Genomic DNA, 18,959 nt, shown 5'->3' on the forward strand with positions numbered 1-18,959 from the left:
GGGCGTGGGGACGGGTTCCTGCCGCCGCTCCAGGGATGGACCCGCTGGCAGGGGCCGCTGCACTGACATCAGGGCAGCCCTAGCTCTGCTGCAGCCTCCAGCCCAGCCCGGCCGCCCAGAGGGAGGGGGAAGCCGCGCGCTGCGATTGGCTGGCCCCGTGCGAGCGCCCGCGCGGATTGGCTGGCGAGGTTTTAGAGGGAGTCCCGCTCTCCAATTAAAGGGCCCGCCGCGCCCCACTGCGCGCAGAGCTCCGCCTGGACCCGCGAACTTGGCCATTCAGCCAACGCGGTGCCGGCTGAGCGCCCTCGCGCCTCCGCCTGAGAAGCCAGGCGCTGCTGCTTCCCCAGCCCGGAGAGGATGGCGAAGGTGGCCAAGGACCTCAACCCGGGAGTCCACAAGGTGAGCTGCGACGTGTCTTTGCTTACCCAGACACTTTCTCCTCCCATTTCCCTCTCGCAGGCGTTCCTGGAGACTTAGCTGGAAGCAAGAAGGAAACCTATTAAATCCCAAGACTTCACAGAAAACAAAATAGCTGGGAATACTTGTTTAAACTAATAGGTACCCCTTCAGGAATAAAAACAATCAGCAACAACCAAAAGCCCTGGTGTAAAGTGTTTGCAAGGAATCTTAGTTCTTTGGTGATGCTAATTAAAATATAAAGAAGGTGAGAACCTTTTTTTACATGGTAATCCCATGGTCTGTAAGGGAGGGGGAACCCTACCTTCCCCTTTCCTTTCCCCCTCTAGCGATTGGGGTAAAGGTTGGGGGGCGAGGGACTGGCTTGGACTGTTTACTCACAAGGAATTCCCCCTTTCGCTGCCACTCTGGTGCTCTCTCTGTGTTTAGCACGCACGGTTTTTCAGTGGGTGATGTTGGCAGTGGCAGCGGCTCCAGCACACGGGAACTGATTTGTCCCCACGGTCTGCACGTTTCTCTTTCAAGAAGGGCTGGCCCGGAGCCCAGGAGGTCATGGGTGAATTACTACAGGAGGGGCCAGCGGCTGGGCCCGCAGCTCCAGTACCCACCAGTTACTTACCTGCCTGCAGTGGGGAGAGGGCATAGGCTTCCAGGACAGGAGCTGGAAGGGAGCGGGCATCCTTGGCCAAGGGAGAAACAGAGGCCCTGGGTTGGTCCAGACAGGGTTGGTCCCAGCAGGCAGCAGGGAATAGGAAAGACCACATTGGAACCCTGGCCCTGCCTCTTCTTAGCTGCACCATATGGACGGGAACTTTCAGGAGCCCCTCTTCCCGCTTCCAATGCCCGGGGGATGGTCCCCACCCCACTCCCCACCACGGTAACTGACAGTACATATCAGGTTCATCTCCTAAGGCTGTCTCTCCCTCCACCACCCCCTTTTTAAAAAGACCGAACTGGCTTTCCTGAGGGATGCATGAATGGGGCAGTGTCCTCTGTACTCCAAGAGAGGTGCTCCAAGAAGTTTCAAATCAATCATTTTTTAAAACTCGGATTTCAGGGGACTTGGTCTTGCAGGGCAAAGTCCTCCTTAGACATCTACTGCCATTACCTGCAGGGTAGAATGAGAAGGGGGGGGGGGGAGAGAAAAAGGAAATTATGTCAGAATCAAAATAAAAACGCAAGCCCAGCCAAGTAGAGGCGCAGCATTCACGCATTGGATTCACAGCTGTGCCACCGCCCAGCGGTCCTGGGGCGACTCCCACAGAGTCCAGCGGGCCCTCATCCGGGCCTTTCTCTGGAAGGCACCGTGCCTTTGCCGGACTATTTGCAGAACCAAACCTTCTCTCCTCCCATGGAATTCTCGCCACACTTTCAAGACTCACTTTACAGTTGTGGGTCTGTGAAACCGTTTATTCTTGTATTATTAGTTATTGTGTTATTTTCCATATGAACAACTGTAAACCTCCTTTTGCCCCACCCTGTGTGCACCCCATGATGTGATCCCTGCTGTAAGTCTAGTCACTGTACCAGTTCTTATGATATTCTGGACTGCATCCCCTGCCTTGCTCTTCTTTTTCTTTGCATCGCAGAGTGTGATTATGTAGGCTAGAGGTGGGACATGGTCTCCTTCTTGTCCCCTCTGGTGTCAACGTCCTCGGCCTGCAAAGGGTTTATTTTTCATTGAGATCCGATTACAGGCTTAGAGAAAGAATGTGGTGGGTAGAGATGAAAGGGCAGCTATGTTTTACCTCTTGGGCCTGTGACAATGGGTAGGAAGATCGCCACTTGGTAGCTTAACCAACATCTTCAACTCAAAGAGTCAAGGGAAGGGGGTGGGGGAGAAGCTCTCCTCGCTGAGCGAATACCGTGTCATATCCAGGGTGTGCTGAAAAGCTTCCACTGCCTATTTACTTTTTAAAACTGCAACAAGCAGAGCATGTTATAACATTTGGCATTGGAGTGCATAATCACATGGAGGCATTTCAGAATGATTTCATAGACTCTTAGAGCTTCAAGGGACCTATTTACAAAATGAGAAATGGTCTTAAATGGCATATAAGCTGTCTCTACTGCCCTACACCCCCCAAAACCCCAGTCCCACCCCAGAAGCTGCAAAGTCATAAAAAGGTCTTCAAGAGAGAACATAAAACACACAACAACTGGGACAGTCTTAGAGGTGATCTGACCAACCCTAGACACACCGAGGGACCGCCTTGGGTCCAAACAGTGACAGAGCTTAGAAACAGCTCCCCACCTCCTCTCCTCTTGCCAAGGCCAGCGTTCCCACTGGATGGATGCTCTTGAGTTGTTTTCCTGCTGGGGGAAGAGAGGTCTCGTAACACAGCATTCCCTGAGAATGACGAAATAGCCAGCACTGCTTGGTAACGAAGGGCCCTGAAGGCCACATGCCATTTCTCTTGGTGGAATCAACCCTTACTGTGGATTTGTTCTTCTGTTGTTGATTAAGTGTATTTAAGAATTTGGGGTACTGGTATTCTTGTAACGAGACCTGGGTTCAAATCCCTGCTCTGCCACTTAACAGCTGTGTGCTCTTGGACAAGCTAATGAGCTTCTGGGTCTGTGCTCTCAGCTGAAAATTGGGGAGACAGTAGCAGCATCTACTTCCCAAGAGGATTGTGGTTATTAAATGAGATGATGTATATAAAGGGGCTTAGCACATGAGCTGTTAAATAGAGGTAACTATTATTATTGTCACTGGTGGTGGTATATTTCCATGGATGTGTGAATGCTAAATGGAGTCTTTGGGTGAATGAAGGACACTTTTTTTTTTTTTTTTTATGTGTCCAGAACAACTATTTTCATTCGGCTGAACCAAAGCCCAGTGCTCTGCCTCAATGAGGCAGGACAAGGACCAATGATCTGACCTTCATTCGAGTCCAGCAGATACATGGAACAGAACTCCTTTCACTTTTTAGATAAGGACACTCTGAGGTCCAAAGGGGTCTTGCTCCTTATCTGAGGTCGCTGAGAACCTGTGCTGAAGCCCACTGGGCTTTGCAAGTATACAGGCCCCTCAGCTGCCAAGGAACTTGCAGGAATTCCGAAAGGACTAGGACAAAGAGATCTAAGAGCATGCTCCCTGTTGACTGAGAGTGTGCCAATGGACTGGCTCCAAAAGGTCCTATTTTTCACCCCTCAGCCCAATGTCAGGGGAGCATTCAGCGATGGTTCTTCTGAGCGCATTGCCAGCTGGGCGTCTCCCTCCACCCTGTCCACATCCTATCCCTCCTGGCTTTCCTCTCCTTCAGCTTTCTCCTCCCCTCTGTACTCAGCCCTTCCTGCTTTCACCTCTAGTTCCTGCGACGTGCAAAACTGCTGGCACGTCGCCTGGGTGAGCAGATCCAAGGTAAACACGGCTCTTTGAGAATTGTCCTTGGCTCCCTCCATCTTAAAAATATATTAAGCTGTCACTTAAAGACCTTAATAGCCATAGCATTGGAGACATGCCCATAGGTGTACGAGCAACTTGGCCCCAAAGAGAGCCTTAGTTTAAAAAAAAAAAAAAAAAAGAAAGAAAAGGAAAACAAGATAAATTATCTAAAAGACCTTCTTAAATAATGCTCCAAAACAGCTGCTGAACCTTTTACTTTGTCAATTGCAGGTGCTTGTCATATTGTGCAGATGTGTCTGAATATGTAGGGTTGGGGGCTGATGATTGCCTTTCTCCTATGCATCTGCCACCTATGGTGAAGGGAGGCAGGAAAAGGCTTAGTCACACAGCATCTCAGCTCCAAGGCCTTCTACCAGTAGGACAGTGGAAAGGTGACTTTTCTGTTCCCCTTGGAAGGTCCTATAGTTTAAATCTCTCTGCCGAAACTGGTTTGGCTCAGTGGATAGAGCATCAGTCTGCGGACTGGTGGGAGGGGGGGGGGGCGGCGGGGAGGGTCTCCGGTTCGATTCTGGTCAAGGGCATGTGCATTGGTTGCGGGCACATCTCCAGTGGGGGTGGGGGGGTGCAGGAGGCAGCTGATGATGTTTTTCTCTTATCGATGTTTTTGGCTCTCTGTCCCTCTCCCTTCCTCTCTGTAAAATAAATCAATAAAATATGTTTTAAAAATAAATAAATAAATAAATAAATAAATCTCTCCATATTAACTGACGAAAGGTGACAAGGGAGAAAAAGAATAGGTTGGATTCAGCAAAGGCTGGGGACCAGGAAGGAGGGACAGGCTCATGTGTCTTTCTTTTTCACCCCTACTCTACCACTTGTGCTGAGGATAAGGTGAGGAGCAGGTGAGGACTAGCGTCAACCTCAGAAGAGGCATTTGATTTGACTTTAAAAAGGGACTCATTCTTTCTTTCCAAGTTGCTTCCTCAAAATTGTGTGTGTGAGATAAAGTGAAAATCTGTCATGTTAAAAACTGACCTTGGGAGTTCTCATATCTCGAGTATTCGTCCAACATGGTTTAAATATTTATTATAAGGAAAGTTTTGGGGCAAGGGGATGAGTCATTATAATAACTATAGGCATGGATGCACTGGGTGGCGGTGGGCAGGCCTCTTTTCCATGAAGCGGCAGACCTTGGATGAGAACCTTCTAGTACGTTGACCTTTCCTGTCTATCAGGCTGTCTCCCAAATAACAAATGATTACAGAAAAGTAGGCCTAAAACTGTTTCCCTGAAAGCAGAATTGTGGGGCAGCTTTTCAGGACACCCAGAAGAAGAGATAGTTTCTTTTTAAGTGCCTTTGTCTGGAAATGTGTCCCCCAAAATCCCCCACCCCCCCAATCTCCTGCCTTTATTTGGCTGGAAGCTGCCATGATCTCACCAGATGCAGGGCCACCAGGCACTTCTACAGGAGCCCCTCAAGTTCATGCCATTTCCTTCCCTTCAGGTGGAACCATGGGGCACCCCGAACCCATCTCAGAGCTTCTCGTATATCAATGGCACAGATCTACAGAAGCTCAAGACATGCTTTCTATAAAGCTTTTATAGAAAGAGTTAAGCAAGAAGTTGGGGCTCATATATGCCCATGTGAGACTCTTTTAGTGCCTGAAACTTACATTGGGTATCTAAGCCCAGATATCTGATGTGGAAATTCAACTGTTTTCACAAAAAGAGAGACAATAATGCAACTGCAAAGCCTTATAAAACTCCCAGATGAACTCTGGCTCATTGCCTGCTCTTTCATATGAGAAGCAAACACTTTTACATTTGTAGTCTCACTTTTACCATTGATTTGGCTCTTGTCCCTTCAGGACTCTGCAGGGAGACTGATCCGTCTGTTCTCTGTTAGGGCAGACAAATTTGAGGGGAGGCAAAAGGGAGGAAGGAAAGCCATTTCTTGAATGCACACAGGGCAGTTGACATTTTCTCACATCTCATTCCACTTAGCCTTCAGGACCTCCATGTGAAAGGAACAATGACCTTTTTAAATGTGAGTAAATTAAGACTAAGGTTTAAATCATTTGCCTAAGATCAGAAGATGGCAGGTTCAGAACACAAACCCATTCTTCTCTGATTCTGAAACTTAAGCTCTTTCCACTCCCAGAAGAAATGAGAAGGCTTTCATCAGAAGCAGAGGTCTGTAGAGAGGGATTATGATCATTGCCATGAGCTTCACGGAGATGAAGGCCTTCCTACACAGTGACAGTCAGATTCAGGAACCACCTCGAATTTACCAAATGTCACTAGGCATCTGTACCTCTCTGATACCACCAGGTCACCACCAGGTGTATACTACCACCCACACCAAGTCAAAGCCATTTCCCAGGTGTAGAGCAAGGGAAATTCTAGATTTCTCGTGCTTCCTAGTTTCCTAGAAGCCTTGTGGAATTCTCTAGGGAGGAGTTGTAGGCTGGTAGGGAGACGATCTAAGGCATCATATGATGTAATCCTGGAATCACTAAAGAAGCGGTAACACTTGACAAAAAGAAGAAAAAAATCTCCCAGAGATCCCAGGCCCAGAGCTTCCAGGAAACTCCAGCCTAGGGATAAGCCTGTGTATCCATGCCTGGCCAGGCTGACTCATGTTCTACCCCTAGCACATGAACCAGAACCAAGCAAAACATGGTGCAGGCCCCCACGGGGACATGCTTTAAAAGGAAATACGATTGCTGAGGGGGCAGTACCAGAGGCTCCATTTGGCAGCTCGCTCTTGAAGGACAAAGCAACACCGGGGTCCAGCCCACGGTTGCTGTTTCAAATCCACGTGATTTCTTTATGGATTGTTTTTCCTTCCTTCCTCCTGTTTTAAAATACGGGCTTCTCTGTGGAATCAGTCCTTGGGGAAAATGCAAATGAGTTGCTATATGAAAGAGCTGAGCCAAATCTAATGATCTGCTTGGTCAGTCCCTGAATGTTGCAGATGGGACATGGGGGAGAGACATGGTGTATCCAGAATTTGCATGTGACATAACCGGGAGGTGCACTGACTCACAGCATCTCTGATGAATAAAGGAGAAAAGGGTGTCTTCTGTGTTCCTTCACTTCCATGCTCAGAATACTGTGATTTCAACTCTACATCCTCAGAAGGTCAAGCGAACATTTTGGCGGTGAACTTAGCTTTGGCCACAAGGTTTAGAGGCCATTTAGAGGAGTGGTCCATCACACGACCTTTGCAAGCATGGCATCTAGATGTGATACATGTTCTGCCATTTGCCAGGTCTGCAACCTTTGCCAAGTCGCTTTTCTTTTCTGGACCTCTGGTTCCTCACTGGAGAAAGAAGAGTTAGTAGCAGTTCTACCTTTAAACAACAGTTAATGAGATAAAGCAGGTACAGTGCCTAGATGCACAGTAAGTGCTCAAACTCTACCCCTCCTGCTATTGTCGGTATCCCCATCGTGAGCAACACGCAGAAATCCCAGGGGTCGTTAAGTGCTGGAACGTGGAAGAGCAAGTCCAGCTTGCCTACGTAACATGTGGCTTCTGAGATATCAGATTGCAGGGCCTTCTCTTTGTAGCTAAACTTAGACCTCGCCATAAATATACTCAGGCCTCATCATATGCAAAACCATGACAATGACAACAATTTGCCCTGCGGGCCTGGTTGCTACCCTTCCAAAACAGCAGCCGTCCCCAGAGAGGCAGTCAGTCATTGGCCTCGGACTGGTGATCTCAAACAGGCACTTCGTACCCTCACCAAGCCTTGGATGGCTTACGTATAAGTCAGGGTAACAGCCACTCATTTTTTCACTTAGAAAATATTTATTCAGTGCTTATTATGTGTCAAGTGCTGTGCTGAGTGCTGAATACACGGCAATGGCTAAGAAAGCTTTGTTCTCGGCCATGCAGACTTGAGTCTGATGAAATTCATTTCACAAAGATGGGAGAAAGGCCAAATAATGCCGTTGTTCTAGGATTCTTTAAAAAAAATATATATATATATATATATATATATATATATATATATGTATGTTTTATTGATTTTCTTTAGAGAGGAAGGGAGAAGGATAAAGAGCTAGAAACGTCGATGAGAGAGAAACATTGATGAGCTGCCTCCTGCACACCCCCAGCCGGGGGTGTGCCCACAACCAAGGTACTTGCCCTTGACCAGAATTGAATCTGGGACCCTTGAGGCTGCAGGCCGACACTCCATCCACCGAGCCAAACTGGTTAGGGCTATTCTATGATTCTTTATGTCCCTCAACCTCCACCACCACCACCACCACCACACACACACACACACACACACACACACACACACACCTTTTTTCTTTTCCTTTAATACCCACCACCCTCAGACTTCCCAGCACAGCACACATCTGAGCCACATCCAAACCCTACTCATCTCAACACTGTAACAGTGGAATGAGCATGATCATTCTCCCAGTTATTGACCTGAAACAGAGCATTGAGTGGAGAGAAGTCTGAGGCAGGGGGGACTGACCACCACTGGCAGCTTTTAGGTACCACTGGTAGCCAGTGGCCACTTCCACCTCCTTCCTGATCTGTGGAGGTAGACAAGCTGTCTGTGCTCAGGCTATGTCTTCAGAGGCTCTGTCCTTCGTGGTGTTGATGTCAGGGGCACCAAAGGGCAGGAGCATAGGAAAAGTCTTGGGTGACTAATACCCTGTAATAAACCTGCCTTAAGGAGACAGCTTCTATTTGGGCTGCATGACTAAGTGGCATTTCCAGGTCTGAGGCTGAGGCTGAGCCCTGAGGTGACTGACCTGGTTCATCTGCCGGCTGGAAGGGGTGGAGGGAAAGGGGAACCCAGCCCTGCCCTCGTCCTAGAGCAGAGCCACCCACCTGCCTGTCACCACCTGTACCCCCCACCCCAGCCCTGGCCCTGTGGTCTTCAGTGTCCTTGTTAAGATGGTCTGGCCCTTATATGGGGAGGGGTCAGCACTTGGGGCTTCTTATTTTTAGATGAAGTCAGGAAGAGAGATTTTTTAAATCTTGTTAATGGGTAAAGGTGAGGTTAAAAAAGGAATCTGTGGACCCTGGCTAGTTTGGTTCAATGGATGGAGTGTTGGTCTGCAAACTGAGGGGTCCCAGGTTCGATTCCAGTTGAGGGCACATGCCCAGGTTGCAAGCTCTATCCCCAGTGGGGAGCATGCGGGAGGCAGCCAAGCAATGATTCTCTCTCATCGTTGATGTTTCTATTTCTCTCTCCCTCTCCATTCCTCTCTAAAATAAATAAGAACATTTTAAAAAGAAGGAATCTGTGGATAGAATTGAGGGTACCCAGAATGAAGAATATTGCATCTTTATATCCCCAACGTCAAACTGAAATTTAGCATTTTTTTTCAATTATGAATGAAGACAAAGCCCTGGCACCTTCTTTAAAAAAAAAAAAAAAAAAAATCAAATAAAGCCATTGTACATGACATTTACATTAGAAAAAAATAGCTAGATGCAGGCCCTGTGTCCTTAACACCAATGGAAATCTAGTATTTTCGTAACCTATTCCAGCAGTGAGAGATGCCCAAATACCACTTCTACTGGTCCCATTCTGAAATAGTACAATAGTAATTACATCAGCTGCTAATTAATTTGGTAAAGGCATACATGTTACTAAATTTGTTTTTATAAATTTTGTCATCCTACATGTTATATTATATGCATTTAACACATTGTTCTGGGAAGGAATGCTTTCATGTCAGTCAAAAGAACCCAACTACATTAGGACCTCCATTGAAATAAAGCTTTACGTGCACATATATAAACACACACATGCACAACTATAGTGGATTGAGATCAAAAGTACTTGGAGTAGAAAAACTGGGCTTCAATCCCAGCTCTGCCACATGTTTCCTGTTACCTTGGACAACTCACATTAGTTCTGAGCCTCAGTTTCTTCATCAGTAAAATGGGCCTAAAAGTTTTCCTCACACCAATTAATCTATTTAGTCCTTAACACAAAACTTAACAAATAATGAATGTGTGTTAAACATGAGTTAGCACTATTAAAAGAACTAATGAGTGAAGCGGTAAAGAGAATAAAAACATTGTTTTGATGTTTTTTTTTATTGATTTTAGGGAGAGAGGGGAAGAGAGGGAGGGGTGGGAAAAGAGAGAGAGAAGACATTAATTTATTGTTCCACTTATTTATGCATTCCTTACTTGATTCTTGTATGAGTATGTGCCCTGACTGCAGATCAAACCTGAAACCTTGGAGTACTGGGACAATGCCATAACCAACTGAGCTACCTGGCCAGAGTCAAAACATTCTGATGCAATTTACTACCCTCCTCTGATATTACAAACTTTAAAAATTTACTTTCTGCAAACACATAAGCTGTTATATGCCAGGGACTGAGCTGGGAAGTGGAGAAGTAAAAGGAAAGGAACAGCCAGTTCAGCCATCCAAGATTATACCGATATCCAAAGCCCTTGATCAGAGACAAGCATGGGGCTCTGAGATCAGAAGAGGGGGGACTCACTTTACCTGGTGCTGCCAGGGAAAGCTTACCCAGAAGGCGACCTGTGAGCCAAGTGTTGAAAGACAAGGATAGATGAGCTATTAGGATCGGGTCACAGTCCAGTTTCATGCCTTCCAAGTCTGACACCAATGTTTTCCATCCTATTTAACTTCTAATTTGAGGGATGCCATCCATCTTACCCTGTGGAGAAACGCATTCCCCTGTATCCATCCGTGATGCTCATCCATGGTTTTTCCATCTGAGAAATTGCTCCTCTTACCTCTCAACCAAAAGCCTGGGGGGTGGCAGGATGGCAGGGCCTGCCAAGCTGGCCTGCAGGACACCCCTTATGGCAGCGGCTGGCGGCTCCACTAGGCCCAGCAGTGGGGTGCCAGCAAGCGCAGCCCCTGAATTTCTTGCAGGAAGATGTAGATTCATATTATATCAGAAGATAACTGAGGATAGACGATAGATAGATAGATAGATAGATAGATAGATAGATAGATAGATAGATAGATAGAGCAAGGAACAACACACACACACACACACACACACCCCTAGGAGATTCAGCACACTGCATGTGTAAAAACATGAAAACACTTCCAAGTGTCTTCACCTGTAAACTCTGAGGCCATTTAAATGATTATCAGAGGAACAGAAATCCCAAGTAGGGTTCTTTGGTGAACTGAGAGGAAGAAAATCATCCTTTGAAATAGGGGAACATGATAGACAAGACCTGGAATCCCCTTTGCACTGCTCTGATTTCCGATTTCCGGCGGGTCTGTGACTGGGTTCCTGCTTGTCCTGTTGTAGAGCAGATGATGCATCAGAATGAACCACACATGGTTTGGATGTTAAAATGCCACTGGGGTGGGGGTAGGGGGGAGATTATTCTTGATTTCTGTCAGTTGCATGTGGTATATTAAACAGAGAAAGAGAGATCCCAGATGATTCCCTGCTAATTAACTAGAAAAGGACATTATGGGAGCTGAAGAAGAGGCAGGTTTTGATGGGAAAGCTGTGTCTCCCCATGTCTGCCTTACGCAGCCAACAGCCCAAGCAGCCCGCGGGGAGAATGCGCTGTAAGAAGATTCACACTAATTAGAGAATCTCCTGTTCCCCACTCTGTGCCTTTCCTGGGACCCAGCCCAGACTGGGGCCATCACAGGGAAATAATCATTCCTAGTGGAAGAATTCTTATTCTGTATTTTTCAGCAATTAGAATTAATGTTCAACAGGTGGATGGGCTTGGGCGATTCCTGAGGTCAACTTCCTTGTTTAACAGAAAAGGAAACAGATCTGGCAGGTTAGGTCAGAGAGCTTGTTAGTAGAAGAGCGAGGGTTAGAATTTCGGGTGTCATAGTACTTCAAGTCCAGAAAGACTGAAAAACTCTATTTTTATCCAAGTATCCATCCAATACCTTAAACGTGAGATGAACTGGGAAGCTAAATGCTGTAAGAATACCACTGGTGAGCATTTATTCCTCCTAAAGAGATCTGTTTTTCCTTAATCCCTCTAATTATTAGATAGCTCTTTTTTTTAATTGAGCTAATATATATATATATATCTTTTTCTCTCTCTCCCCCCTCCTCCTCTACCTTCTTCTCTCCTTCCCTCTATCTCCCTCTCTCCCTCCAATTTCTCACCGTTAGTTCTCTATTTCCATAGTTCAAGCTGAATGGGCAGTTTCTGTTCAGCATCACTTCTGTGTACCTCCCCCATCTGGGCAGAGTCTTCCCTCTCCTTTCTTCTTCACCCAGAGGGCAAGGCCAATCCCACACCACCAACTATCCTGTTTCTTAGGAGAGTCTTTACAGTGGAAAAATGTGCCACGACAAGGGAATAGGGAATTTTAAAGCACTAAGAAAAGCACTCCAAACCCAAGTTGTAAATACTCATAAAAAACTAGCCCCATTCCACATGCAAGGTGCCTAATTCATAAAAAGGAGGAAAGAGTAATATGAAATCAGAGAAGGCTATGGAGGAAAAGATGAAAATCTTGGTAAATAAAGAAAATACCTTTTAAAAGTTCTCTAAATGATTTGCAAAGTTGCCATAGCTTATTACTTACTATATGGAATGCTAAAACAGTAAGAGAGCAATCTTAAGTTTTATATCCTTGTGACTTTTTCATCTGAAGGGAGTGCTCAATAAATAAATATGAAAGATGGGCATTAAAATTAACTGTTATTTGAAAATACCTCTAAGAAAGTGAAAGATAATCCACAAGAGAAAATGTTCACAGTACATATATATCTGACCAAGGATTGTATCCAGAATGTGCAAATAACTCCTATAAATCAATAATTTTTAAAAGTCAACCCAGTTTTTAAATCCTCATCTGAAGATATGTTTTTTAATTTATTTTTAGGGAAGGGTGGGAAAGAGAGAGGGAAATATTAATGTGAGAGAGAAATATCGATTGGTTTCCCTCCATACACGCCCCAATCAGGGATTGAATGCACAACCTTTTTGACTTATGGCATGAATGCTCCAACCAACTGAGCCACCTGGCCAGGGCAAGACAATGTAATTTAAAAATAAAAATAAGTTATGTATCCGAACCGCAGAAGGGTGTGGGAACAAGGCGCTGAGGGCTGGGTTCTTGCTGCAGCCCGTGGAGCAAGCTTGTGAATGGACAGCTTTGTCTCAGGGACCTGCTCCTAGGGATTCTTCCAATGTTTCCACTGACCTTCGTTTGGAACTGAAGTTTCTGTGTGATGGGTCCCTTTTCAGCTTCACCCCTCGCTACAACATTTGGCCTCCCCCACACTGATTGGCCACTCGTTCCCTGACTGTATGTTTTCTTCCTCACATACATGCTGAAAGGCCTTCTTCTCTATGGGACTAAACCCTGGCCATCCCCCCGTCCCCTCTTCCATGAAACCGTCAGTCCCCCGAACTCCCGTTGTGGATTTACTCCCTTACTGAATGGACTGTCTGAATGGCCCTGGAACATGTACACTCAGTCTTGCCTGCTTAACTCCTGTACCTTAATATCCTGTTGCTGCCTAAATTCTCCATCTATAAGTCCTTGACTCCGGGACCATACCTATTCCCCTTGGTGTACCCCTGGAACGCCTGGCATACAGTAAGGGCTCAGCAATGGCACTGGATAGAAAAGGAAATAGAATGAAGGATACAGGAGAGAGAAGGAAAGGTATCAAAGGAAGTAAGAGCAGCTTGGTTCTCCACCCTGACAGAGGGGAGGCATCCTGCAGGGATAGAATGGGGGAGAGAGAACTTGAGGCCGGAGGATAAGAGACAGATGTGGGGTAGAGTAGGTGAGACCATTGGCCACTTCCAGTTGCCCCACACATGGCGCTTAATCTAAAACCTGACTCGTGTACCAAGATCAGGAGTGGGGTGAGAGGAGCGGGGAGAGGGAAGGACTTTGCTTGGTGCTGTTGTTTAGGTTTCAGAAGGATCTTGAGGTGAAAAGGAAATGAACCTGAGAGGGCTGGGGAAGGCACAATGCCAAACCAGATCCTGAACTTCTAATGTCTGGTTCCAAGTTTATGATCCTCCTCCAGTTTGTCTACAAAAGGACTGGCTTTAGGATGGAGGATGAGCCAAGCCTTTGACGTGTTTCCTTCCTTCAGACAACTCACTTGAACCTTCCTTCATCTGAACCCGAGGCCCCCTGTTTCTGGCTGGGAGTCTCACGAGAACAAACTCCAATGGTTTGCCTGGTCTGGGAGGCTGTTGGCTCGGATCTCGAGACAACAGCAGCCCTGTCTCAGGAGAGTCAGCCCTCCTGAGAGGCAAGAGCCAGGGAGGCGACTGAACACTGGCTGAAACCGGGTCCAAACCACTCATTGCTCAGACCCATATCTCCTCTAAGTTTCTAGTCCTTGATGAATATTTATACCCAAATAGGGCCAGTGGAAAAGTTCCATCTGTGCGGATTTTAAGAGTTTTGCCTTTACTCAGCTCCGTTGACCAAACTCAGGAAAGTGGTGAAATCTTTGCCAAGTACATGCTCTTTGAAGTGTAAGAAATTCTGAGAAGGCGCTGGGCCCATCATATTTCTTCTTATCCTGAAGACTGAGAATTGGCACTCTCTTTTTAAAAACGCTTAATATCAACACCTCTGGGCTTTGTAATTGAAGCCAAGCCCTTGACACCGATCTGACTGCAAATGCTCTTTGGAAAGAGTGGGTGATGGCCCGAGGTGAGTTTTGCTGGGGGGAAATTGTTTTCTTGGTTGACGTTTTTCCCATGTTTTAAAAATCATTAATGGTTCCATTAATCACTTCACTTCTGCTCTTTACTTTGCTAGTAGAGAAATAGCCCCACATTTTTCTCCTTAGTTTTGCTAATTATTCCATACTCGTCAGAACCAAAGCATCAGAAACATCAACCACCTTCCGCCCTTGATACGAGTGGCCAAAATAGAAGGCTTGCTCTTGCATTAGGCCTATTAGCTGCACTTATGAAAAACATGGGCCACGTACAGGCATTGTTCTACATAGATCTACATATTTCCTTTCTAATGTTTCCACCAACCCCATTTTACAGATGAGTAAACAAAGATTCAGAAATAAGATTTAGGGACTGAGTCAATTGCCATAAAGATATAACTGGTGTGATGGATGTGCATTAAATGTAGGGGATCCAACCCACATCTGCACACTCTTCCCTCTGTACCTTTCCCATCTCCACCCAGCATGTTCACACAGTAGGGTTCCAGAAGGATGGGCCGTGAGCATGCTGGTCATACAATGAATTCAGTTGGTACAAAGATATGCATCCACCAATTGAACCCAATGAGCATCTTCCTCCTCTCCAGTTCCTCCTTCTTCAGCTTATGTCAAGGAAACAGCCTCCACCTGGGGCGAAAGTGTCTCTGAAGCCCAACTCCACGTTCAACAGATGGAGAGTGGGCCTCAGGCTCAGAGCATTTTGAAAGCAATAGTATTAGCAAGAATTTAATAACGCTATTTCATATTTACTGTATTTTTATGGTTACCTTCCATTTTTATACATTTTAGGGATAAAGATTTCAAGAAATAAGTTCTTAAACGATTTGTTTAAAGAACAAATATAAGTTAAGATACATACAGACAGTATATTGAGGACAAAACTAACGAAGGAGGAACTTAAGTCCCTTAAATATCTCCTGCTGATACTCTCTACTCTCTACAGCACTTTACAGTTTTCAGAGCATCTCATGTATATCATCACAGTTGATTCTCAGAACAACCCCATGAAGCCCTTGGGATTGTGATCCATTTTAGAGATGAGAACATAGAGTCTCAGATGCAGAAACTGCTCGTCAGGGTCTCCCAGGCAGTGAAAAAAGTAGCCAGGGCTCAGGCTCAGCGCCTCAGCTCCAAGGCCCACAGTTCTCCCTCACCCTCCGCCAGCAAATCATTTGAAGGGCGGGTGTGGATCAAGGGATATTCCAGAGCAATGCGCCAAGCCCAGAAATGCCACGGAAAGTCTGCAGAACTTAATGGCTCTCATGGATTGGCCCAGCTCTCACAATTTCCTGGTGCTCTGTATAGATTCTGTTTCATGGAAAGCCTGCGGTTGCCACATTCTGAGTTTCTCTAAAGAAGTCTGATTTTCTCTAGTGAGGCACCACTTTCTCCAGAAAGTTCAGAAACTGGCACTCCCATAGGGGAACATCTACCTTCTGGGGTACATCGTGGAAGGGAAGACACAAAGAAGAAATGGGCCCCTCAATGAGGAAAAGCCCAGTTCTGCCCAAACAGGGGAGCTTTTTTTCCAAGCTACTTGCCGTGAGCAGCTGACTGGCATTCAGACCGCAGGTCCAGGTGACCACACGGGCAGGGATACCATAAACGTGGGAGGACCAGTAGGTTTGAGGGGCAAAGAAGATGAGTTGGCAGTTCCATTGGTCTATACACTGAGTGGCCAGATTATTATGATCTCTGAATGCACAATAATCTGGCCACTCAGTGTATATCTTATATAATAAAAGGCTAATATGCAAATTGTCCCCTTAACCAGGAGTTCAACCGGCAGGCAGGCCAGCCATCGTCATGTACCCTACCCCTGGGCAGGCTGGCTGGATCCCACCCATGCACGAATTCATGCACCGGGCCTCTAATATATATGTGTGTGTGTGTGTGTGTGTGTGTGTGTGTGTATACACACATACTGAGTGGCCAGACTATTATGTGTTCAGAGTTCATAATAATCTGGCCACTCGGTGTACATGAAGACATTTTAGGAGCTGAAAACCCCCTGGAGATAAAGCTGAGAGCTGGAGGGAATAGTTTAAGCCATTTGAGTAGATTCATACATGAGAGAAGAGCATATTGAAAATGAAGAGAAGACAAGAGCCAGTGCTAGAACCTTGGAAGGGAAAGGGAGCCATTGAGGGGGGAAGAGAAGGGTTAGCCTATAATCCTAGAAACCAGGGTGGTGCTTTTTTCTTCCACACCCTCTGCAGGCATCAGCCTCAGATGTCTTAGCTTTTAATGCACCAAGGAGCATTGATGAAAGGAAAAAATGAAAGTGTTAGAAAATAAGCTATTCAAGCAGATGTTTATTGAGGACCTACTATGTGCAAGACATTATTTTAGGCACTGGTGACAGAGCAATGAACTAGACATGCAGGGACCCTGCCCCCATAGAGTTACAGTCTAGCAGAAAAGAATGAAATTAAGGAGTTATATCCACAGCAAACTAATTAGAATTGTGATGGGTACAAGTAAGAAGTACAAGACACAGCGTTTTCTAAGACCATATGTTAGGGGTGTCTGAGGAAAGATTAGAAGTTTGTTAGGTGAAGGGAGTGGGAAATAGTCCAAGCAGAGGGAACTGAATGTGGGCAGGCTCAGAGGTATACAGGAATTTGGCATTATTCCTGGGGCATATGGTTAAATGAATAATTCTAAAGTTGCTCAAGGGATAATTTTCTGGAAAGAAACTTGGCTTCTGTAGTTCTGGTTTTACATTTTAATTGTGTTAAATGAGTTTCAAAGGTGAGACCTTAAAAGTGAATAATTTGTAAAGTGAATTACCATGTACTAATGCTTGTTTCATAAACTGGGCTTAGAGAAACCTGGCCTAAATACTTTTTAAGGTGTTTTCATTTCTAAGAATCTGTGACTTTCTTTATGTCAGATTTTCTTAAACACAGATTTCAACTGTATAAACTTTGTACAACTACTGCATTATATGTGGTAAAACCAAGGAAAGGAGGAAATACTTGAACGTATATTGAATGTTAGTTTTAAAAACATATAACAGCAAAAAAAGAGAGAAGAGGGAACCCATTTATAAGAAGAATACTTGTTTTAAATGAAAAAATTCTTGCTAAATGTCAGTACACTAAAACATAAGTGTTTTTTAGCATCAAGGAACCAATATTAGATGAAAGGGGTGTGTATGTGTGTATGAACGTGTATGTGTGTGTGCGTGAGTGTGTGTGAGCATGTGAGGGTGTGTCTGTGAATGAGTGTGTGAGTGTTTGTGTGGGGGGAGTTGAGTGAGTGAGTGAGTGTGGGTGTGGGTGAGTTAGTGTGTGTGAGTCAGTGTGTATGTGAGTCAGTATGAGTGTGTGTGTGTGTGTGTGTGTGTGTGAGTCAGTGTGTGTGTGAGTGTGTGTGTGTGTGAATGCTTTCATTGTATGAGTTAACCTAAGAACTTGGGCCTGAGATTCCCAGCAGGAGCCATTTGCAAAAGCAAGGCCTGCAGACTTTCCAATACAGAGCTGTACATGGACACAGTAGATTTCCTTTTAAGACATTAAGATTCAAATAGGCAAGATTGCAAATTCTCCAACTTGGTTTGCTAAGTCTCTCCCATTTCCAAAATTATTCCAATAAAAGTGTGTTATCATTGGAAATATCAGAAATGCTGCAGGTTAAGAAATCAGACATGTGAGCACTTATACACACATACACACACACACACACACACACACACACACACACCAAATTACATCCTTCTAGGAAGATCTCAGGCGGCTGAAATCAGGAGTCTTACAAACCATGGTAGGTACAATAAGGAGGCATTGCTGGCCTCAAGCTTACAGTTTTCTACTTGAGGAGCCAGTCTAGTAAGAGCTGAAACCTAAGAACCATGAGGCCGATTCGATTTTCATCTCCCAGCACAAGCAGAAGATACCAGGCCTCGGGACACCAACTGCGTGTTCTCATCTAGGAAATGGGGGCGGGGGCATAGAGAGTCCCTGCTTGGACTTCCTTTCCTTTCATTGGGACATCCCCAGAGCTCCTTGGTAAATCTCTAGGTAAGATTCCCAGAGGATCTGGGTAGCTTCTGGCCACAGTGAGACTGGTGGTTTTACTTATGTCTTCCAAAAGGCTGGCAGGGCCTGTCCAAGAAAAGAAGAAGAAATAAAGACCATTTCAAGAAAAAAGTAAAATTACAATGGAGCCTCTGGAAGCACTTAGCTTGGCAAGAAATGCCAGGACAGCGCTTGACTTGTGGGGTCCCATTTTCAGTGGACGAAAACAGGCCCTCTGGGAATCCGTGTGTCTGGAGAGGTCGAGAGGAAGTCTGGAAGTGCGGAGGCAGGAGGACACACCCCCCTCCCCACCGACAATTTCCGTGAAGTAGGGAACCCCTCAAATAATGGGCCGACTTTTCTAGGAACAGGAAGTTCTCTAAACAGAGGAGGAAGGTTTTGCCCCTCCGCTGCATGCACTTCCTGTGCTGTTAGCTGCTCAGTGGCTGCATCTCCTTCAGAGGGAGTCAAAGACCACACTGGTT

The 18,959-nt window shown here is 45.7% G+C and overlaps 1 protein-coding gene across 1 annotated transcript in view; it reads left to right on the forward strand.

The window, feature by feature from the left end:
- Positions 1-226: 226 nt before the first annotated feature.
- The window catches only part of LMCD1 (LIM and cysteine rich domains 1), a 49,550-nt gene continuing 30,817 nt past the window's right edge, over positions 227-18,959 (forward strand). Inside the window, exon 1 of the mRNA XM_036430966.2 lies at positions 227-399. Within this exon, the coding sequence (XP_036286859.1) occupies positions 358-399 (42 nt within the window). The 5' untranslated portion in view covers positions 227-357. The remainder of the gene's footprint in view (positions 400-18,959) is intronic.

The sequence above is a fragment of the Pipistrellus kuhlii genome, unplaced genomic scaffold, assembly GCF_014108245.1.
Source record: "Pipistrellus kuhlii isolate mPipKuh1 unplaced genomic scaffold, mPipKuh1.p scaffold_m20_p_11, whole genome shotgun sequence".
Lineage (NCBI taxonomy): Eukaryota > Metazoa > Chordata > Mammalia > Chiroptera > Vespertilionidae > Pipistrellus > Pipistrellus kuhlii.